The sequence below is a fragment of the Carassius auratus genome, chromosome 3, assembly GCF_003368295.1.
Source record: "Carassius auratus strain Wakin chromosome 3, ASM336829v1, whole genome shotgun sequence".
Taxonomy (NCBI): Eukaryota; Metazoa; Chordata; class Actinopteri; order Cypriniformes; family Cyprinidae; genus Carassius; species Carassius auratus.
The window spans coordinates 24,456,001-24,480,169 of record NC_039245.1 but is presented as its reverse complement, the minus strand read 5'-3'; the positions used below and the strand labels follow the sequence as shown (position 1 = coordinate 24,480,169).

The window sequence follows — 24,169 nt, the reverse complement described above, 5'->3', positions numbered from 1 at the left end:
AGATGGCGGCACCCGGCCGACTTCAACTTCCGGTCGACTTCCTTGCCGCCTGAAAACCACCCAGTTTTTTTATTTTTTTTGAAGACTCACAGTCGCAGGTGGCCGCTGGGCGGAGGAGGACACACATGTCGGGATGAGAGAATGAGAGAGAGAGGCAGAGATGGCCATATGCTCTCTCTCTCCACGACTTGGCCGAGGTGTTTCACATGCCAGAACACCGAAGGGCCCACAGGACCAACAGGAGAAAGATCAAGAGGAGGCAGAGAGGCACGTGCACGTGAAATCCGCACACGAAAAGCGCGTGTTCTTCCGCGTCATGTGGAAAAGTTGGTAATATATTGAAAATGTGACTTGTCTTATCTAAAGTAACTTGTTGTAATTGCTCTTTGTCAGGTGATACCTGTGCAGACGAACAACCGTGCTTCTAGGTCATGCAGATATACAGGTGCTGGACATACAATTAGAATATCATCAAAAAGTTGATTTCAGTAATTCCATTTAAAAAGTGAAACTTGTATATTATAGTCATTCATTACACACAGACTAATATTTCAAATGTTTATTTCTTTTAATTTTGATGTTTATAAATGACAATTAAGGAAAATCCCAAATTCAGTATCTCAGAAAATTACAATATAACTTAAGACCAATACAAAGAAAGGATTTTTAGAAATCTTGGCAAACTAAAAAGTATAAAAATGAAAAGTATGAGCATGTACAGCACTCACTACTTAGTTGGGGCTCCGTTTGCCTGGATTACTGCAGCAATGCGTCGTGGCATGGAGTCGATCAGTCTGTGGCACTGCTCAGGTGTTATGAGAGCCCAGGTTGCTCTGATAGTGGCCTTCAGCTCTTCTGCATTCTTGGGTCTGGCATATCGCATCTTCCTCTTCACAATACCTCATAGATTTTCTATAGGGTTAAGGTCAGGCGAGTTTCTGGCCAATTAAGAAGAGGGATACCATGGTCCTTAAACCAGGTACTGGTAGCTTTGGCACTGTGTGCAGGGGCCAAGTCCTATTGGAAAATGAAATCTGCATCTCCATAAAGTTGGTCAGCAGCAGGAAGCATGAAGTGCTCTAAAACTTCCTGGTATACGGCTGTGTTGACCTTTACCTCAGAAAACACAGTTGACCAACACCAGCAGATGACATGGCACCACAAACCATCACTGACTGTGGAAACTTTACACTGGACCTCAAGCAACGTGGATTGTGTGCCTCTCCTCTCTTCCTCCAGACCCTGGGACCCTGATTTCCAAAGGAAATGCAAAATTTACTTTCATCAGAGAACATAACAGTGGACTACTCAACAGCACTCCAGTCCTTTTTGAAGCGAGACGCTTCTGATGCTGTCTGTTGTTCAAGAGTGGTGTGACACAAGGAATGTGAAGCTGAAACCCATGTCTTGCATACGTCTGTGTGTAATGATTCTTGAAGCACTGACTCCAACTGCAGTCCACTCTTTGTGAATCTCCCCCACATTTTTGAATGGGTTTTGTTTCACAATTCTCTCCAGGGTGCGGTTATCCCTATTGCTTGTACACTTTTTTCTACCTCATCTTTTCCTTCCCTTCACCTCTCTATTAATCTGCTAGGACAAAGAGCTCTGTGAACAGCCAGCCTCTTTTGCAATGACCTTTTGTGTCTTGCTCTCCTTGTGCAAGGTGTCAATGTTCGTCTTTTGGACAACTGTCAAGCCAGCAGTCTTCCCCATGATTGTGTAGCCTCCAGAACTAGACTGAGAGACCATTTAAAGGCCTTTCCCGGTGTTTTGAGTTAATTATCTGATTAGAGTGTGTCACCAGGTGTCTTCTATATTGAACCTTTTCACAATATTCTAATTTTCTGAGATACTGAATTTGGGATTTTCATTAGTTGTCAGTTATAAACATCAAAATTAAAATAAATAAATCAACTTTTTTTATAATTATATGACCAGCACCTGTATAGCATGCAGTCTACAGACTGCCATTTAGAATTTGCCATGAAGATGGCCACAGAGCCTTGTTGGCATGTTTTTAATGGATAGCCAAGTTTAAATAAAGGCTTTTAAATTTATATTCCTTGTGAGTGCCTCAGAACTATTGTTTATTTGGGAAACATTTTGGATCTCCTATTTGACGAGCACCAGAGGAATACATCTCTCAATACCCAAGTAGCACTCCTAGTAACTCGTTTGTGTATTATTAGTCAGGGATTGACGGAAAACGAGAAAAGGAGAGGGGAAGAGAACTTGGCACGGACCAGATCTCAGGGGAGACATCCAAATATAGGCAGAAGTCTCGGAGTATTGAACAGCAGCTCAGTTTACATCCTCAAACCTGCCCCTTCCTCTCTCCGATGCCCTCTTCCTCTATTCTGCAACTCATCTTTGTTTTGTTTTTTACATTTCTTGAGCTGCATCTACAGTACCACTTTTTGTCCAGGTTAACAGGTGAATATGAAAATGAATAAAAGTGACCACAGTGTTCGTTTTAGGAAGCAAGAAGCACATTTACACTCAGATGAACAGCAGTGTTATTTTAGCATCATTGATATACTGAGATATATATATACATATTCCATTTTAGTTTAAATTAAAGTTTTAGTTATTGGTAATAACCCTGAAGTACAGCTATAATTAAAGACACTGGTTCAGAAGCTGTCTGGTGAAATGTTCTCTTCAAGATGAATAACATCTACATCTGCAGCTGTTGTGACAGAGACTGTTGGTCAGTGTCACGTTTCTCAAGTTCAGTCATTTTCATCCAGTCCTGAGGAATAGAAATCAGTTATGTTATTAAACATCTGTGCGAACAGCTGCAAGCCAAGCATTGGAGTTGTTTGAAGGTGCCAGACCAGATGATACTTCATCTGTGCACTTCTTTAAACTTGGTGTACACTCTCAAGGGCTGGCCACATCACACTTTTCATTCCAGGGACTTGCATTCATATGCATGCGAATACAGGAGACCTGAAACGCAAGCTCATGCAAAGAAGTTGCACTTTGCACCAAGTGAAGTCAAATAAATAAATAAAAAATCCCCATTCCACAATTCCAAAATGAAAAAGTGCACTTCAAATCCCTGGATAATGTACCTGGGTTTAACTGGGTAAACAAATTGTGGAATGTTGGACCCTTCAGTCAACTGTTTTAGCTTGATTCATACCCTAGACGGTTGATTACATATAGTACAGAATAAGTGCATAGTGTATAGTGCTTCAATTGGGAACTTTAGTGTGAAGAATATTTAATAAAATAAAATGACGACTATAAAGAATGATTTGTGCAATGAAAAGAGTTCAAGGTTCTTCATTGATCCCAATAAAGAACCTTTATTTTTATGAGTGTACAATTCAAATTAAATACACCAGCTCACTGTGGTGTCTGATGTCTGATAATAATGTCCTGCTACTTGCTGATGTGCGTGCCAACGTTGAAAACACAACAAAAAGCAGTATTATTCTGCCCCCTATTGATGGCACATTGAAGCTCCCCTGAGTACCTGTGCTAAACGTGTGTGAATGAAAAATTAGTTTTTAGATTTCAGAACACCTTCCTCCTAACAACTATTAAGAAAATCAAGTTGATTGGCCTGGGAAAGATACAGGCAAGCAAACAGCGAAGGAAACCACTAATGCCAGGGTGAACTTTTGGGAAGACTGCAGATTTTCAAAGCAAGCTCTTTGTGGTCTGACTGAAAGTTTCCACATGACCTTCTGAACTTCTCTCTACTGCAATCATTCCTGCAGTGCTAACCACAAAGGTATGTAGAGGGAACAAGTCCCTTTGCATTGCAAACTGAGTTGCATCTTTGTTACTTTCCTTTTTAATACCATCAAGCTGCTTAGAAACTGTTTCTGTTGTATAAAGTGCTGTAAAAATAAAGATGATGCTGTTCTTTCGATCTTTGTTCTTTTTCATCAATGAATCTTGAAAAAAAAAAACAATATATTAAGCAACACAACTGTTTTCAATATTTAAAATAAGATCATGTTTCTTGAGCTCCACATCAGCATATCAGACTGATTTCTGAAGGATCATGTGACACACTGAAGACTGAAGGAATGATGCTGAAAATTCAGCTTTGTATCACAGGAATAAATTACATTTTAAAATATATTCAAATATAAATTTTATTTAGTTATTTTAAATTGTAATACTTCCTAATATTACTGTTTTACTGTAATTTGAATCAAATGAATGCAACCAAACTTTTGGAGTAGTAGTAGTATGCAATACGTAATTCATAAATATATAAAAACATACATTTAGTTCATTTCTGAAAGGAAGTCACTTTTCTTTTGTCGGTTCTTTGTACCATCAAGGGTACAAAGGCTTTGCCTTTTCTCGATACTGATGAGCTGCTTTTCTCAGAAATGTCTAAGAGGTACATAATGTGACAGTCTGACAGGAAAGTACCTTGGCAAGTAAATGCATAAACCTCTCATTACCACATGCGCTGTCTCCTCGTCACTTTTGATGTTTTTCAACAGGATGTCACACACCAAACTGCAGTTAATATGGCACTGACAACTCATAACAATGAGGTGTGAAACCCCACAGGTTTCAAGAGTACACACACACACACACACACACACACACAAACGCAACTAGATCCAACTACATATCTGAAACAATTCACAATTTTAGAAATGATTAATTTATTAATTTATTTTAAATTAAAAACATCTGGATTTTATTTGATAACTGCAAAGGCACAACCATTCTCGTGACAGATTACTCAAAACACTGCCACACTTGGTTTTGTTTTGCTTTTTTTTTTTTTTTTTTTTTTTGAGCAGGAAATGGAAATGATTTCAAAAAAATGTGAACAGGGAAATTCATTTTGTTATGAAAATGGCTGTCATAAAGAGAGGATCTCCAGATCTTCTGATATGTTTCCCGTGGGAAAGAAAATCATCATGCTGGTCTGAGATCAGTCAGCATCTTGTGCAATGCTCAGATATACAGCAGAAATAATCATAGTTTATATATGTTTATATTTGAGATATTGAGTTTTAATGTACTGTAGGTCTCTCAAACTGATCATTGAATACGCCACAAACACAAGTAACTAATTCAACCAAAGAGTCTTGAGAAGGAAATGGCTGAAAGTTCGTTTCGCTCTCTACCTTTTACATCTTCTAGCTACTAAGGGCAATGGTGTCAAGTTTGTCTGAAGGTTTCTAGTAAAACATCTTGACCCAAATCTCAAATACACAGCAAACCATCAAATATGCACTAAACAGTGTGAGACAACGCTGTACACATCAAGATTGTCACTTCGTGACCATAGAAAAACGTATGTAAGCACAGAAACATTTAATGTCTTGTACCAATCTCAGAACGACATTTGGCAGGAGGAAAAAGTGCAACAAAATAGGTCAATTAATGTTATAAAAACCATTTAAAAAAAGAGAGAGGAAAAACATACTGGGGAAAAAAACTCCCTTCTTATTTCTGGCAAACTGCTGTCATTTGCAGAGGTATGTATAGACTAGCCCTAAAAATCAACAATACACAACCCAGCTGCGTACACCTATAGACTCAAGGGTTTTAAAGAGCCGGGCTATAATATGCTTAAAACAATTAATGATATGGCAGTCGCTGAAGGCATCAAGAACTAAAAAAGGTACCACTGACGAAAACAACTGTCAACACTTCTTGAGAGCCACAGACGGTCGTTCGCACATGCACAAAAACACACGCGTTCACGCTAGCAGATAAAAACGGTAAGGTCCCGGGTCACTCACAATCACACCAACAACACACGGATAGGCAGAAAAGTATACATCAACACTCAACAAACACACTTACAGTCCATCTTTTCTCACTAACAACCCTTTTAGGTCAAAAAAAAAAAAAACCTTGACTGATATTTTCGTTCAGGTTTCAGTAGCCAATCAGAGTTCAGTCCATCGCAAACGACTCTTAGGATCCAGTTGCAGCAGGTTTCATTCATGTTCCTGGGTCTTAATAGCTATTAGAGACAGAATCAGATTTAGATCCAAGAGCACCCAGTCAAAGATCTTGATATGATATGAGTGTGTGAGGGCGAGGGCGGCTCTATTTGTGTCTCTGTGTTTCAGTGAGCACTTGTGTATCTCTGCATTTGAGACGTCGACAGGCTTGGAAATGTACATACAGTACAAACATCTGAAATGTTGTGATCATACGTAAGCTGCAGCACTTGTTTTTTAGATGCATGTGTTGGTTTAAGTGCATGAATGACAGATGAGGATTATGTGGAGTGTGTGCTTGTGTGTGCAAATGTGTGTGTGTTTATGTGTGTATGTATTTAAGTTCTTAGTTATCCATGCTTCCTGTGGTGAACAGCACTCTCTGATCGGTTCGGGCCAGCTTAGCGGGCGGTTCTAGAGATTCATCCCCCATAGCGCCCCCATCAGACTGCAGAGACAACTCCTGACACTCATCATCGCTGTCTTCTTCCTCCTCCTCTTCCTCTTCTGAGACACAGAGACAAATAGAGACTGTCAGTTATAAAGAGTGTAGGGGAAAGTTTCTTTTACAATATTACAATATTGCGTTACTTCCTAAAAAAGTAACTAATTACATTACTTAGTTACATTATACATAAAGTAATGTGTTACTTTCGCATTACTTTTTAAATATGAGCAGGGCTTGATTGTTTTTAATATAAGAAGTTCTGTTTATAGCAAATGTAAAAGTGTAATGAATACTTGAAAAAAGTAATCTGATTACATAACTCACGTTACTTGTAATGCGTTACCCCCAACACTGGTTACAAAATACTGATTTCTCAGTAGTGAAACAACAATTGTGACCTGTGTTGGCAAAATGAGTCACAATGAGCAAAATTTCAAAAAAAAAAATTGTTTAACTAATTTTTATACTACATCCATTTGAAGTTGATAGAGTCCGCAAAGTAAATTTTCAGAAAAATCGAGTTTTCTAATATAATGTTACACATCAGATGTTTTTCCCCAACAGTTCCCCAAATGTTCACTTAATATGTAACAGATTATGTTTGCGTGAATAGTCAAATTATATAAGTATATATGAATATTTATCAGAATCACACGCGCATCTGATGACAGTCTGAGGAGCGAGTGGAGAAAATGAACAAATAAAGGTAATTAAAAATCTAAAATTATTATCTGGAGCATTGGGATTGCTAGACGAGGGCTCAATGAACTCATTTTTGTAGAAACCTTAAAATAAAAATAAAAACGTAAAAAAAAAATCTACTTTTTTGCCTGTAGCTCAAAAGCCTATGCGCAATCGGACTCATTTTCCAGCACTGGTCACATTTATAACCCAAGTGATATTTTTTTATTATTTTAAAATGAACATTAACTTGAAATGACATTATACATTAGTGAAAATAATAATTACTTAAAAAATATATATATTTATTACTATTACCAAATCAATGTATTTTTGTATACAATATATTTTTTTATATTGATAATACATTTGATATTTTTTTATTATTACATTAAAATTACATTAAAATGTAACTTACGTTATTAATTTCTGTAAAAAAAAAAACACTTAATTTTAAATACACTTATTATTTTGTATTATCAAATTATAAATTAAATGTATTTTTATAAATATTTTTATCTTCTTTAAAAAATATTGATAATCCATTTGATATTTTTTATTTATTTTAAAGTTACAGTAAAAAATATTACTGAAAATAATTATTACTTCATTTAAAACACATGTACATTTTATTATTACAAATTCAATGCATTTTTATATTTACTTTTACTTATATTTATTAAAAAATGTTTAATTTAATTTAAACTTTTTATTGGTTGGTTAAATTGTGGTTAGTTTCTCGTCTGTTTGTGTGTGGTTTTCTTAGTTTTTAGTGCATTCCTATGTGGGTTCTAGGGTGCCTTGGGAAGTTTTTTTTTGTTGTTTTTTTTTTTGAATGAATGAATGAAGAAGAAACCATTATTATGTGTTTGGTGTTTGTGTGCAAAATTACTTACCTTTATCAGGATCTAGTGGATTCAAACTCCGACCAAGACTTGCAAACTTAAAGAGCAAAGGAGAGAATTATGACGTTTAAGACGCTACAGTCAGAATCTTTCACAGTTCCTCAGTTTAATATCCTGTTATGAGAAGAGTGATGCACGTCTGTGTGTCTCACTCACTAAAAGGAGAAGTGTGTCTGAGATTAGGTAAAGAATTGTGTGTGTGTGTGTGTGTGTGTGTGTGTGTGTGTGTGTGTGTGTGTGTGTGTGTGTGTGTGTGTGTGTGTGTGTGTGTGTGTGTGTGTGTGTGTGTGTGTGTGTGAGTGTGTTTGTACCTCTCCCATGACAGCAATGGGAGTTTCGCCCTTGGCCTGGGCAACTCTGTGCTCTATCAGATAGTACATGTACTCATCATAAAGCAGCCGGATTAGGTGAAATGAGCCGAAGCTTGCAGCACTGCGGAGAGTCAGGTCTCTGATCACCATAGAACTAAAGCGAGAACAGAGAAAAGATACAGGAAGTGTAAGAACGAAGAGAGCAGTGGGGTGGGTGAGATGCAGAAAAGGATGAGTAAAAGAGAGAAACATCTTTGACATTACAGTTACTGGCTCCATCAGTCATTACAACTTTTCTAAAACCTAGCACGCAATGTGAAGACGGTTACAAACAGCAAAATTAACTAAACACTCAGTATTGTGCAATGCATCATGTTGTTAGCTTAGCGACATGCTAAGATCAGACTGGAATCAACTGTAGATAGTAGATGTTGTAGACTGCTGTGTCACATCATGCTCTAGTCTTTCCCAGAGAACAAATCCCATGTGGTGTCCACAAACCTAGTGTTAGTACGACCTTTCGAGGCTCACCTGTAAAAGCTCCATTTCAGCAGGAAGAGTTTAGCTGCTTTTGGAAAGGCAGTGCTAGACTGGTACGGCTTTAAGACCTGCGAGACCACGCCGTCCAGCCAGGCTGCCCACTGCTCCAGAGAGTTCTGCTGCTGGAGGGTCAGTTTGAAGTCCTGCTCCAGCCGCTGCACCACCCGATCCTCACACCGGCACACCCAGGACGCCTGCTCCTAAAGTGAGAGCGCATGGGGATTCACAAACATCAACTCAACCAAATATCCATTAAACTGTGTGCTGTGCTGAGAATCCCTTTACCTAATCAAGTGTCCCCAGTCAAAAATCAACAGCCTTTTTAAAGTGGCTTGTGCTACATTATTACCAAATCTCGGATTTAACCATTTGTTTTCTTTCAATAAGCACCGGTTTTGTATTTCTATTTAGAAGTGATTGGTTGTTTTTAGGGGGAAGCTGTTATACCCCGTGTGAGCAAAGTCAGTAAGTTTGAGACCAATACCAGACCTAACATTTTTTTGGAAGACGACATAAAGGTTAACAAACAGTAAAATAATCTGGACATTACTCTCATATCTTCATGATATTCTGGCCTGTAGATATGGCTCAATATGGCCCCTTTTTGGTTAGGCAAAGCGGTTAAAGCTATGACTAAAATGTAACCAAAAAATATTTTGAATCCCACAAGGGTTGATCCAAATCTAAGACACCTTACCTAGGATTGTTCCCTTATAAACAGGGATATTCCAGCCAAAATGAAAAAATCATGTTAGCATTATTTACTCACTCCCATGTTGTTCCAAACCTGTGTATGAATTACTTTTTAGTGTGGAAAATGAAAAAAAATATATTGTAAATCAATGCTGGTAACCGAACAGTTTCAGTTCCAATTGACTTTCAATGGGAAATCAATGGAAACAGAAATGTTTTGGACCAAAATTCTTCAAAAAATATTTGTATGTTGTGCAGGCAAAAAGTCATAGATGTCTAAACAACATGAGGGAGATGAAATGGTGAAAAAATTTTTTATTTTTGGGTGGACTACCCCTTTATCATCTACTAAATGACTACTGAGATACTCAGCATAAATGAGTATGACTTTTAAATGACTTTCAAGGAAACAAATTGTTGGTTATGCTAAACCCTTAGATGTTTTTCCGTTCCCCTGACAGCTGCACAGACCACAAACACCTACATGCATATGCTGAAATGTGAGTTCATCTCAGAGGGTGACAGATGAAAGCTCTAGTTCAGCCCTCGTTAATGCAGTGTTCTGACTGGGATGTGAGGGATTCGTCCAGTCACACACACACCTGCACATTGGCAAAATCCACTCGGTTGAGGTCGCTGAGCATCTGGTTGATCTGTGCCGTGTTTTGCAGTACAGCACGAGCTGCCTGGGCCAGATGGTTTAGAGAGGTGTACCTGCGCAGGGTCTGAGCAAACGCACTCGCAGACGTCACCTAAACACAGACCAGAGAAAGCAGGCAATTAGAAGCAGATGAAATATTCAAATCTTTAATATTCTGAGATGCATCTAACTAGGGATTTTGTGTTGCTATTAAAATTGATTTAAAAGATAGGAGTAAAAAAGTTTCTTTCTTAATGCAGATGATGTGACCTTTGCATTTTCCCAAACAAAATTAATTAGGGAAAGTTTTCAAGTCTATGAACACTCTCAAACTCCCCTAGTTGAGTACTGCGCACCTGACTGTATGTCACGAGCACACTTTTAGCTTTCCGTCAGCACTAACTATCATTAGTCATTCAGAAAACAGAAGTTTTGTGGTATTGACTGTAGTGGTTGAGTAATGTAGAAAATGCAGTGCAGATGGTGTAGATAACCAGAATTCAAGGTGGCTGATCAGTGATATGATGTAATATACTGTAACAAGCCGTGACTTTATGAGATACATCTTATCACACTGAGGACATTTGTGGCACTCAAACACAACTATTAAAATAGATTGAAACATTCACTGATGCTCCAAAAGGAAACAAGATGCATTAAGAGCTGGGGGTGAAAACTTTTGAACACGATGAAGATGGCCAAATTTGTCTTATTTTGTTGAAACATAATTGTTTTCCATTTAGTTCTGCCCTTCGTAAGCGAAAGAAGATACTTGTATGTTTCCCGGTACACAAATAAGATACAATTTACCTTGATCTTCAAATTCTGAAAGTTTCCAGCTCTTCATGCATCTTGTTTCCTTCTGGAGCATCAGTGAATGTTTGAATCTGTTTAAATAGTTGTGTTTGAGTCCCTCAAATGTCCTCAGTCTGATAAGATGCATCTCAAAATCATAAAGTCACTGCTGGAAAGGGTTCAAATATGTAAAGATGCTGGAAAACTGAAGAATCTGCAGGACCTTAACGATTTTTCTGAAGAACGCTGCTCAGTTTAACTGTTCAAAACAAACAAGGGACTCATGCACAACCATCACAAAACAGAAAGACAGTCGAGGATCATCAGGTAACAGAACACAGTATTAAGAACCAAGGGTTCCCAAACTTTTGAGGGGGTTATTTTAATAATTTCAGCAATTTTTTTTGTCTTGTGGACTAAATGTTAATATCTTTTATGTAAAATATCTTACTCAGGACAGTACTGAATAAAACTAAACATGCATTTAGTATGAGCTCTCTTATTTTTTTTTTTGAAAATTACTCATATTTTCACAGATTCTGCAAGGGGTGCCCAAACTTTCGAGCCCCACTGTATATATATATATATATATATATATATATATATATATATATATATATATATATATATATATATATATATATAATGATAAATTATTTTATTATTTTTACATTGTAATTTATTCCTGTGATGGATATTTAGTGTCACATGATCCGTCCTCTAATATGTTGATTTTCTGCTCAAGAAACAGTTGATATGGATTATTGTGATGTTTTTATCAGCTGTTTGGACTCTCATTCTGACGGCACCCATTCACCATAGAGGATCCATTTGTGAGCAAGTGTTGAAATGCTACATTTTTCCAAATCTGTTCTGATGAACTCATCTACATTTTGGATGGCCTGAGGGTGACTACATTTTCAGCAGACTTTCATTTTTGGGTGAACTAGTCATTGCTAAACGTTAATGATTTGTTGCGATCACTGACCTTCACGCGAACCATCTCTTCGGGAATGTTCATCATGGCGTTAGTCAACCAGCTCTCAAGACTTTTCGCAAAGTTTCGGATGGCTTGTGTTAAGGCACCTGGAGAAACAATTAAGATACTTCAGCAAAATATATGGACGGTTCACCTCAGCAGCCTGAATGTTAACCCACATCCAAAATAGACCACTCTTGGGAACATGTGACTCGCCTGATGGATCACCACCAGTGGTCTCTGGCACATACTGCTGCATAGTAATAAGTAAATCTGTATTGAGAGAACTCACTGGGAATAGGTCTCAGGACGTCTGGGATGAGCATCTCCACCAGGCCCTGGTACAGTGTGTTGTCGCAGTCACGACTCCAGCGGAGCACTGGATCGTATTTACAGAGCACTACCAAACATGACTTGGGCAGCCGCTTCTCAGACTCATCATGCCTAAGATAGCCAAAGAAAACAGATCAAGTGTGTTGTTTTATTATTCATTAACCCTAGAAAGCCCACTCTATCATATTTGATAAGCAAATTCATAAGGCCTCTAAATTATCAACATGATCAAACCATGTGAAACCACATTTCTCTTGATCCTTTGACACTGAAGTGGCCTTTCCTGCTTATACATCCTGCAAGTTTCATCACTTAAAATGTCCTCATCATCAATAAAAAAACATTTATGTAATAAGCCTCAGAAAGAGGCTTGTTTTGCATCCGAGGGCAAGGTGATGTCACCTGGGCACAGTCTTTGCATATGACCACCTCTAGAGCAAGACAGCTATGCCTATTTTGTATTTTCGTGTTTGTAGATACCGCAAAAAAAGGATTCAGTTTCCCCTAATTTATGTGTGTTCAGTACATTTCACCATTGACTGTGTTGAGAAAAAATTGCAGTATGTAAGATACTGGCTGACTATTTCTAAAACAGTAATGGCGGTAATGAATGTTAATCATAAAAGTGGGTGGCTACACTGACCTCCTAAAGGGAAAACACCCAAAACAGATTGTTTCAGTCAGCGGATGAGTAACAAGAGTCGGAAAAGGTCATAAATCACTCAAATTTGAATGTTTTTCATCCAAAAAACTTAATAGTAATATTATGATTACACCTCAGGGAACAAAATAAAATAAAAAACGTCATGGCCCCTTTAAATATCATCTTACTAAGGGAGATATACTGATACACAACTGATACTGATATGCATTTTATGTAAAAAGGCTTATGTAAAAAACTCCTTTTTTAGATTTCTTAATTTTTCATATGAAGTTCAATTAACTCTTACATAAAAAAAAAAAATACAAATATATATATATATATATATATAGGACAATTATTTCATATGTCAGGCTTTACAGGTTTACTTGATGCTCTATTGCTCAGTAGAAGCAATAAAATCCTCCTGAAAGCACAAAACTGTGAAAACCTTGATATGTAGTGCTGGTCTAAAGGAGTTTGTTGCGCTGTCAAGCAAACATACACAGCTAGTGTTGTTGAGTCTCCTGTCTGACTTTCACTGAACCTCCAAAATGTTTTCCAAAGAGTCTCCACCAAAGGGAACTGAAGGTTGACCATCACGTCCAGAATGGCCTGCAGATGAACACAAGACCAGTAAAAAAAATCAACCTGAAAGGATATTTAGCTTCTACACAGATATTCATCGTGATGCCGAAGACTCACTTCGCAGTGTTCTCTGTAGAGCAACTGAAAGCTTTTAAGATGTTCCAGCTCAATGCCCTCTGGTAAAGCTCTACCCTGCAGGTCAACATCAGGGAATTCTGGGAGAGCGCGGGACGCATCTAAACATCAATGATAACAGCAAATAATATAAGTTGTGCACCCGCATTGTGGTGCCAAACAAAGCGCACTTGAATGGTCCACATTAGCGTTTCCTTTAGAACATGCATCTCAGGTTACGCTTCTGACATGTCACACTGATGTCATGACTCACCTAGAAACTGCTGGTACTGCTGGACCTGGGTGCTGATGTCCGACAGACCCGAGCTCTGCTGCTGCTGTCCCGATCCGGACGACATGCCGTTCGTGATTCCCTCCACCTTCTGTACTGGCTTCAACCTGCAGGGAGACGGAACCAGACGGACTGAGAAACACAGGAACCGGAGTGACGGACAGAGCAAGATATGAAAGAGAGCACGTGTGTCACCTCTGTTTCTGGGAGAAGGGCTGCTGCCTCATGGCCAGGTGTTGCTGGTCCTCCATCAGACGGAGCAGAGATGAGCTCGCTTTGATCCGCAGTCCATAGTAGTGATATTTGGAATTCCCTCTGGAACAAACACCAGACGAAAGCTTTAGTGCACCTGCGTGACCTGAACCAGAGGATCACGGAGGCATCTAACCACATATGCATGAATATGATTCTCAACATTACCATTCAAAAGTTTGGAGTCAGTAGGGGTTTTATAAGATTTTATAAACGATTTTACAATTCAGTCCATATGATTTGAACATATAATCAATAAAACATCTGACAATCTATTTAACTTGGACAAAAATGCTAAAATACATTTCATCCCAGTTAGAGAGTGTGTGTCATGTGACCTGCTTTCTCTCACCGCGTGCCCAGGCGTCTGGTCCTTAACCCCATGAACACCGAGCGGATGAGCTTTCCGAAGGACGCCGCGTTGACGGGTTCCAGCTTTTGCTCCTGACAGTGCAGCAGGTAGTGACAGTAGAGAGTAGATCGGGGCAAACTCACCCCTTCCGCTGTCTCATAATTATCCAACAACCACTGCACCTGAGGGCCAGAGGACAGCTGCCGGGATAAGACACACACACAGCCACACACACACTCTCAGACAGAGAGTACAAGCTAAAAGAAGCCCTAAGATAGACAAACACCCAAATGCAAACCCATGCATATGCTTTTGCATGCATACACTGTAATTATACACTCTTGCATGGTGTAAATCATTTAAAGTCAACAGCAAACTTCATTCACTAACCCATTTTACTTCATTTAAAAGTGGAAAACAATGTTGGACAGTGCTTGATTTTATTATCATGAATTGACTGGATAAGTAGTAGTAGTTTTGGACCTGAAATGGGGGTTTGCGTTGACTTTAAATGTGAAATTATGTACTCAAATTTGCAACAAATGGCACAATTTAGCAATGTGTACGCATATGGATATTGTCATTTTGACAGCTCAGAAAACATACAATGCTGTGAAAAGGTATTTTTTAATATTGTATGTAGATTTTGTTAGCGTATATTCTAGAGGTAAAAAGATACGTTTCTGGTCTTGCATTTCTTTGGAGTTCAAGGTTTCAGTTATGTTCAGGTTGGCAGAAAACCAAGAATTTGTTTTTTTTTATTCAAGGTTTTTTTTTTTCATGTTTTTGAAAGTCTCTTAAAATAACATAATTGACATAACATATACATTTTAACTCTTCAGACTCCAAACTCCAAACAAGTGTACGCATCCATGTTTTTGTCATAAATCTGCAAAAATACAGATTGCATTTTTTCACAGCTCTGTGTGCCTCTCGACAGCTGTTTCTGCGTGCCGTGGCATACAAGACAAGTATGCATGAATGCCTCAATCCTTAACTAAAAGTATTCTGCAATAGAATGTGCAGCAGATCTGGAAGGCTGCTTCATATAGGACCATGTTGAACACAAGGCCATCTGTCTCTCATGGATATTATGAATATGGTTATGACTGAATTTAAATGTTTTCACCAATGAATACGACAGCACAGTGAAAGCCTTAGCAAGCACCACTGACAGGCTACATGTCAACCGGATCGTGTCATCATCAAAACGGAATGCTTTCTTCATAGAATAAACCTGGAAATGATTTGGACTTGGCAGTATCACTGTGCTCTCTGACATGTGGAACAGAGCGATGAGATCACCATGCGTTTAAATTCATTTGGGTGGCGGGAAGAGGGGTGGCGATGAGTGACGACTAAGCCCCGCCCCTGCTGTCCTCATACCTTTTTGTCTGCCGACGGCACGCTATTGTCCTCGCCTTCGTTTATACTCACGGTGGCTGGAGAGGCACGGGTGGGGTGCGGATAACCGTGACCGTTTCCGCTGCTGCCGGTCCCGCTACCGGTCAGCATGTAGCCGCCCTGAATCACGTAGCTCCCGCTGCTACCGTTAGCCTCGCCTCCGGAGTCTCCAGAACCATTGGCCACCGTCCCAGTGGTTGCCACTACAGCTGTGACTCCGCCCCCTGCCGCCGTCGTAGGATTGGCCACAATCTGCCCCGTCCCCGCCACAAACATGGACACGCCGGGGGATCCAGTGGTCACAGAGACGGTGAGAGGGGTGCCGGGGGACGTGGCCTCAGACCCAGAGGCAGGGGTGGTCTCATAGTACTGTCCAGCAGTGGTCTGGGTATACAGAGGGGCCTCGGTGTATGGGAAACTGCTGGAACGACTGGGGGAATATCAAAAAAGGGTGGAATCTGAATTGTAATCATATATAACATGTATTTATGTTTGGCTGTCTGTATCTAAACAAGCACAACATTGTTTCACACTGTATATCTTTGGTAACACAATTGATCTTCAGTAAAAAGCATTGCGAATCCTTTCTTAAAATACAAGTGTGAAGCTTTGCTTAACCTATGGTTAACAGTGGTTTAAAAAAAGAAAAGCGAACTGTTAATCCAGGAAGTATGTATAGCACGGAAAGCCTTGCAGCAGATATGCACAGTGCCTGGGCTGAGTGTTGGTTCCAGTAAATACTCACATGGTGCTGGTGGTGTAGTTAGCGTCTGCTCCATCCACATACTGCACCTGGTTAGTATACACATGCTGGACTGGCACCTGTTGGAGCTGCTGCTGTACCTGTAGCACACAAACACCCATACACAAATCAAGAAGGCAAAATTGACATGATCACAGTTCTGCAACAAACTTCATTTGCAATAAAAATAATAGATAAGCTGAAAAAAAGAAAACCCAACATTCAGTACACTAAATCAGTGTTTCCCATCCTTTTAGTCTTATACACAATACAAAATATATTATTATTAATATAATGGAAAATAACTTTTTAACTAAAAACTGCAGGTGAAAAATAGACTTTTGAGAAATTAAGTATCAGCAAACTGCATATTTGATATCGGTTCAGTTGAGATGGGATATTTTTGATGGGATGAAAACAGCTAAAAGTTTATTAAGAGGTTATTTAGCTTTTATATTTAATATAAAAATATATTACTGATAAAATAAATATCTTTTGAACAAGTTTGTGTATATTACATATTCACTGTTTTTAATATCGACTCCCCACAGACCCTTGGTTGGAAATCACTGCACTAAATGATCTAACACAGTCAACTCACTCTCACTGACACAGCTTTACCTACAACACTGTGTTTTAACTAAAGTCACCTACGCTATGGGCAGAGGGTATCTCATAGAGGTAAGACTGCACATCTGGCACAGGAACAGAGGTGTAGGAGACCCTGTCTCTCTCCCAGCCCACTGACATGACAGGTACTGAGAAGGTGAGGGGTGAAAAGGTGACAGGTAGAGATGGGGCAAAACAGGATGAGCAATCCAGCAAACCTCCATTAATAGATGCATAAGATAAACTGTCTCCGAACGGGTTAGTGCTTTTCTCTAGTAGTACTACTGCTGCCCTATGCTCCAACCAGTCGTCTATCTGTCTCTTTCTCTTCAGTTCACCCTCTCTCTGTGCATCACTTCCTCTCTGTGTGATAAAAGGGCTCTGAAAGCAACCGTCAGAGGGTTAGATGACTGTCTGCTTAATGAATTTGGCATTAAAGGAATAGTTAAGCCACATTTCTGCATGAACTATTCCTTTAATGCATTACATTCAAGATGACGTGATTGTGAACATTAGAAAATGAAATGTGAGTAACATAAAAATGCATTTTAGAGAGAGAGAGAAAGAACTTGGAAATCATAGGCATCAATTTAACTGCAAAGCCAGTCTTTACTAACATGATAACACATATTTAAATGAGTGAGAGAGCTCACCTCCTGTGTCAGGTGCACAGATTGTAGGCTGGTGACATTCAGCTGGGTGCCCGGCTCTGTTTTCGTTGTCTGAGATGTAGCTTGAACTACTGACCTCTGTTAATAGATCACAGGGAAAATGAAAAACATTAGCTTGCCGAACAAGCTACTGCTTCTCACAGAATAATGGAAGTTACAGAACAAAGCTTCTCAGACACTCAAATTAGTATGAAGAAATTAATAGCACTTGTGTTTAAAATAAAAGAAAGACTCATCTCAGTCATATCAGTGGCCTAATAAAATGTATTTGGAGCAGATACGCTTTACCTCCGTAACCCTCCTGTTTTCAGAACCTTCTCTTTAAGAATAAATAAACCACAGCTCGCTGTGAATAGGGTACTTCTCTAATGCTATTTGTAAGCGTAAACGTCCTTACCAAGACACAAGCACAATAATACTAAATTAACCCTGAAGTATGTTTTAGGTGCACTACCATTCCAAAATTACGGTAGTCAATAAGACTGTTTTTAAATCTCTTATGCTCACCAAGACTATTTTATTTGACCAAAAATACAGTAAAAATTGCAAAATTGTTACAATTTAAAATAAAATAAAATTATGTGTTATTGTTTACTAAAATGTAATTTATTCCTGTGATAGCAAACTACATTTTTAGTTCCATTTTTGTGAAAAATGTAATGAATTTTCTTCCAGATTCTTTGATAAATAGAAAGTTCAAAACATATTTTCATTTGAAATAGAAATCTTTTATAATACATATATGTTTTTATTTTGTTAATAAATCGAATGCATCCTTACTGAATAAATTAATCTATTTAAATCTAAGGAAAATAAACCTTATATGTCTTTGCGTGATGTGGATCATTACAAGGTCTGCATCTGTACTCTTGGACATAGAGTTGCTCCCTGTGGATGGCCGGTTGTTAACTTGCAGAAAAGGTTATCTTTACTGGTCGACCGATATAATGCCAAGGCCGATAATATCTATTATAGATAATATATTATATCGGCAGATATTTGGCATTTTTCAAATATCGGCATCGGTCGATAAATAGTGGTTGACCAATATATCACCATGGCAATATATCGCCAGATATTTGTCGTTTTTCAAATATTGGCATTGGCCGATTTTAAATGATGCGGTAGTGGCGGGACTTTTATTTTGATGGCACTGAGAACGGTAGCACCTGAACACACAGTGTCGTCGTTAACAGTTTTGTCCATACCTCAGACAGAAGTCTGTCTATAATCAGATAGAACTGTTAAAGCAGGGGTGTCAAACACAATTTCTGGAGGGCCTCAGGCCTGCAGAGTTTAGCTTCAACCTAATTAAACATACCTGATCCAACTAATCAAGTCCTCCAGGCTTATTTGAAAACTACATGGTGTGTGTGCTGCAGCAGTGTTGGAACAAAACTCTGCAGGGCTCCAGCCCTCCAGGAATTGAGTTTGACACCCGTGTTAACAAAGAAATTAAAATGTATACAAAAAAAGCATTATAACGATTGCTTTTATATTATTAGTAATACAAAGGAAAACATTATAACACTTTCTCATTTGCCATCATAATTCAGGAAATATGCTTATATTTAAACAAATCTTTGAATGACTATTGAACATCTAGTTTTAAAAATCTTGTAATCTTGAAAATAATCAACATTTATTTTTTAATCCATTTTCAAATTATTTCAAATTTCTTAAATATTAAATAAAATTATTATCTTCATATCGGCCATCAGCCATCCTGCTTTCCAAAATATGGGCATCAGCTCTTAAAAAACCAATATCGGTCGACCACTAGTTATCTAGCTCTGTGTAAATTTAATCTTTGGGAAATACTAGCAAATCACTACCAATTTGTTTTTAACGCATTTAAAATGACCTACGTTTTTTGAGAGCGGTGGTTTTCTCTGTGGTGACCTCCCTTTAACGCTAGTGTTGTACAGGGTTTTTGTAAAAAATCCCTCAATCATCATTTTACATTCGTTTGAGGACTGCAGGGCAAGCCTTTTTCTAAGAACTGCTCTTCTACAAAATTCAAACATGCTCAAACAACAAGCAGATCTGGACTTCCTCCATCTGTGGACTGACTGAGGCCCGGGTGTTTAAAAATCCTCTCCCAGTTTTCTAAGCTTCAACAACACTTCTTCTGATCTGATGAAACCTAAATCAGTTAGACCACGTTAAAGAAAAAAAAAAAAAATCATTCAGCGTTACACTTGGACATAGAGTTGCTCCCTGTGGATGTACAGTTGTTAAACTTCAGAAAACTTTTTCTATAGTGGTCGACCGATATAACGCCTATGCCGATATATCGGCAGATATTTGGCATTTTTCAAATATCGGCATTTTTAATATTTTTAAACACCTATTCATGTGATAACAAAGCTGAATAATGCCGTAACTTTTGATCAGACCAGTGCATCCGTGCTGAATACAACAGTAGTCTAAATGTTCATTTATTTCTTTATTTAACCCTTTGTGCTATTGCACTGCACTCTTAAGTTGTTTAGGTGAGTGGTGGTGCGGGCAGCTTTACTGTGTGTGTGGAAGCGCAGCTTTAGGGTTTAGGGTTAACGTTACCTGTTGGGCAGTCTGCACCTGCTGCACCACCTGTGTGGGAACTCCAGTTTGGACTACAGCAGCAGGAGGACTAGAATCTGACACAGAGTCACTGGAATGAAGAGAACCCTCTATAGGAAGGAGCAGAGGGGGTAAAATTGAGAAAAAGAAGTATATTCATATTTGACAGATGTTTTATCCGATTTTGTCTGAGCAGAGACTATATCATGTCATTAATTCTTAGATGTTTACCGACTCTTACCTGTAACTGTGACAACGATGTACTGTGGTGTATTCTGACTGCTGGACTGCGTAGGTGAGCTCTGAATCTCAGCTGTGACATATTGAGTCTGAGTGGGCGGGGATTGTGTGGGCGGTGCCTGGGCAATTGCCTGGCTCTTCTGTGGTTGCGAGGGAGGGGGCGTGGTCTGGTCGGTGGGTGGGGCCGCTGAAGACGTGGCCCCTGTAGTCTGAAGTTCAGCCAGGAATTGTTGGGGAGCTGCCGTCACGGTGGAAGTCTGGCCTGATGTGGGAGCAATACCGCCTCCCTGAGGCTGGGAGGTCTGCTGCAGCTCCCTCACATATGCTGGAGTTGCCATTGGGTTAACCCTGGACTGAATACAATATTAATCAGAGCTTCATACGATAATATATACAATATAATAAACAAAAGAAAATTTAAAAAACTACATTTCAATGCAGTTGTATGATTGGAGAAGGTGAATTTTGATGTATTGCCACGGCAATAGGTGCCTTTAATATAAGTCAATATATACAGTAAGACTTTGCGACAGGGTCCTGATCACCATTTCGGGGGGGGGGGTTTCTGCAATAACAACTGGCTCAATGCGTATTATCTCACTTATTACAAGGTGACTTGACTTAATTAAATGGACACGAAAATGTTGATTCTATTAGCTCAATTCTTCTGTGAAATAAAAAAGTTCCCAGCTAATAAATTCAAACAAGATGCATATTTGAAGTAGTAATGCACAGTCAAGCCAATTATTACACAGATTTTCACCAAATAAATAACTATGTTGATATGAAGCACTGATTTGAGTGGAAGCAATTTTAAAATCTAATCGGTTTCTCCAAGTTCATTTTCAATGCAGTCAAGGACTTTTGGATTTTGAGGCAAAAGATGGTACCAGCGGCATTTATATGAAACAAGAGAGAGCAAGTTAGTGGTGATACGAGAGACAAGGAAGAAATTTCAGCCTCAGATAACTAGATGAGCAATCTCTTATTCAACATTGCTATTGAAGACAGTAATTACTAGGGGACTATTAAACATCCAATGACGCAAATAACCAGTCAGAATCAAGCATTTTAGAGTCTCATGCAATGTTTTTATTTCATCATTGGCTAGGTTTAGTGAATCACCATCGCCATCAAATCACCAATAGTGTAGGACGAGATCTGAACTGGGTGAAAAGTATGACCAATAATAATGAAGGTGCTTGTCATAGATAATAGGCTAATACTACCAAAGTTAGTTGGGTTTTCGTTATTATCACAAATCACTTCTGTAAAGTACTGCCTTGGCACAGCAATATGGCTCCAGAAAAGCCCTAAAGACTACAACCATTGTTGGGCCTGCAAAAAGAAGTGGAGGGAAGGTTAGGGCAGAGCGTTTGGTGTCCTATTACCAGTAACCTGATGACTGCTTACAAATGAATAAGGGCACACACCATTGTCAAGAACACAAACTGGGACTTGGACACACACACACACACACAAAATTAATAGATTTTTTTTTCTATCCAATCATATTGTTAATAAAACCTTTAAGTACCAATGCCAATTTAAAAAAAAATCGATATCAATGTCAAAATGTCATGTATAAGTCAAATGTTTGATTCAGTTATGCTATAATCTCCACATCAAGCCTGTATACATATAACTTCCTTTTATGTTCTTATATCTACTGAATTTATTGTAGCACTTCTTGTTTTGTCATGCATCACTTGTTCAAATAAACAAAAAACGCACTTATATGAATATAAATATGTATAAAATAGCATAATAATTCTAATAAAGACATAACTCAGGATTACTCTGAAACGTTATATATAAAGCACAGAAGAATCTAACGTTACTCATGGACGTGCGAGCTGCGCAGTCAATGTGCCGCTTTGCATCGCAAATATACAAAGCACTGACTCACATGAATGCGATTTCGGCGCATTATACTACATATTATATTATTTCATATCCCATAAGCATGGACTGGTCGGCCAAGGTTAAGGACCGGGTGGTGGTTATATGGAGGTTAAGAACAGGGGGTAGTTATCTGGTTTATCCAGCATTAACTCCAGGTTTATCAACGTGGTCGTCGGTGTAACTATGCCAACAGCGTTTGTAACAACTGGCTCCATAGCAACGCTAGCAGCACGCTGTGGACGGGTGCCGAGTCTCCAGCGGTGTGTGATTATTGCAAACAACACCCGCCATTTTGTACAGTCTTATCTCGTATATGGTCATAACAGCGAGCAGCTTGAGCTAATAATGTCTGTCCTGAGAGAGTTACCTGTTATCTAGCGCGACACGATCGCTTAGCAAAGCCGCTCACTAACAATTATTATCGGACATCGATAGACGCGACGAATATCAGCATCCTCGCACCTGTTTCTATTTTCTACATAGTGTGGCTTCATATGAAAAATAAGAAACGGAATCACCTCTTATTCCGAGTGACTTTTCCAGCCGTATTTTGATTTAATGTTTTTTTTTTTGTCAGTGAATCGGGTTGTTGTTGTTGATTCTCGTTGCTGGGGTCTTGTCACCACGGCTACCGTGGCTATGGCGCTTCGTCCTCACCCGGGCAACTGTTGCTACCCACTCGCTGCGTTCCCGCCCCCTTTCTTTGCTCTGATTGGCCCGAGGACAATAACTATAACGTCGCGTCTTCCTATTGGTGGAGCCAGGGAGCCAGTGTGACGCGCCGCACCTGATTGGTCTGACGTGTGTCAATCAGAGGCTCGCGCTCAGATCGTGTGCACTGATCTGATATCAGTCGTATTGTGAGGTTTACGTTCGCTATTACAGAACAACTGATAGAAAGCTGATCCAAGAGAGCTTTTAACACACGATACAACCGGCTCTTCCAAATGAAGCAACATGTATTTAATAAATATATGCAATTTTCATATATAACAAAATAGAAGATGTATTCCAATTATTTTAAATTTTTTGTATTAATTGCATGCATTTAGAAAAGTGTCATTCATGAATGTGATGGACCTGTAATTTGTACTTCTTTATAAGAATTATATGCTATTAAATTATATATGTTAAATATTTTAACTATAGATATATTTTATGTTTTGTTTTTTGTTTTCTCCATGGCCACCATCCCCACACGCAAAGATGTACGTCAAATATTGTGGTTATTTAATGTCTTTCGAAATGTCATGCTGTTGTCATTGTTATCATCACATTCATTAAAAAGAAATTATTCTGTTGTCATTTTGGATATTGGTGACCTTTGTCAGTGTGGTTGCAAAGATCACTCGTGTGCAATGGTCTGTGTTATCACACTTTGAAAATGCCATGCTCGCTTCACCTCTTTCTCTCTTAACCTCCACACCTCACAGTCATCATCTGAAAAAAAAAAGGGGAAAATGAGTAAATAAAAAATCTGCACTGAAGTGCAAAGAAGGTAAAACAAGTAATCGGGTGAACTCAG

The 24,169-nt window shown here is 38.7% G+C and overlaps 1 protein-coding gene across 6 annotated transcripts; it reads right to left on the bottom strand.

Annotated features, from left to right (window-relative positions):
* Nucleotides 1-4,657: 4,657 nt before the first annotated feature.
* LOC113051976 (MHC class II regulatory factor RFX1-like) lies at nt 4,658-23,525 on the bottom strand. Of its 6 annotated transcripts, none has more exons than XM_026216184.1 (19): nt 23,163-23,525; nt 20,741-21,092; nt 20,500-20,609; nt 17,917-18,012; nt 17,309-17,644; nt 16,658-16,755; nt 15,895-16,342; nt 14,509-14,708; nt 14,100-14,219; nt 13,887-14,011; nt 13,616-13,734; nt 13,416-13,525; nt 12,230-12,381; nt 11,947-12,044; nt 10,126-10,275; nt 8,822-9,030; nt 8,291-8,444; nt 7,971-8,016; nt 4,658-6,452 (listed from the first exon to the last, which is right to left on the bottom strand). In XM_026216184.1, the coding sequence occupies exons 2-19, from the start codon at nt 21,075-21,077 to the stop codon at nt 6,292-6,294; spliced, it is 3,069 nt and encodes a 1,022-aa protein (XP_026071969.1). In that variant the 5' UTR covers nt 21,078-21,092; nt 23,163-23,525; the 3' UTR covers nt 4,658-6,291. The 6 variants fall into 6 exon arrangements, with proteins under 6 accessions (XP_026071969.1, XP_026071978.1, XP_026071985.1 ...); XM_026216193.1 differs by having other exon boundaries at nt 20,741-21,087; XM_026216200.1 differs by having other exon boundaries at nt 15,946-16,342; nt 23,163-23,524.
* Between the last annotated feature and the right edge of the window lie 644 nt (nt 23,526-24,169).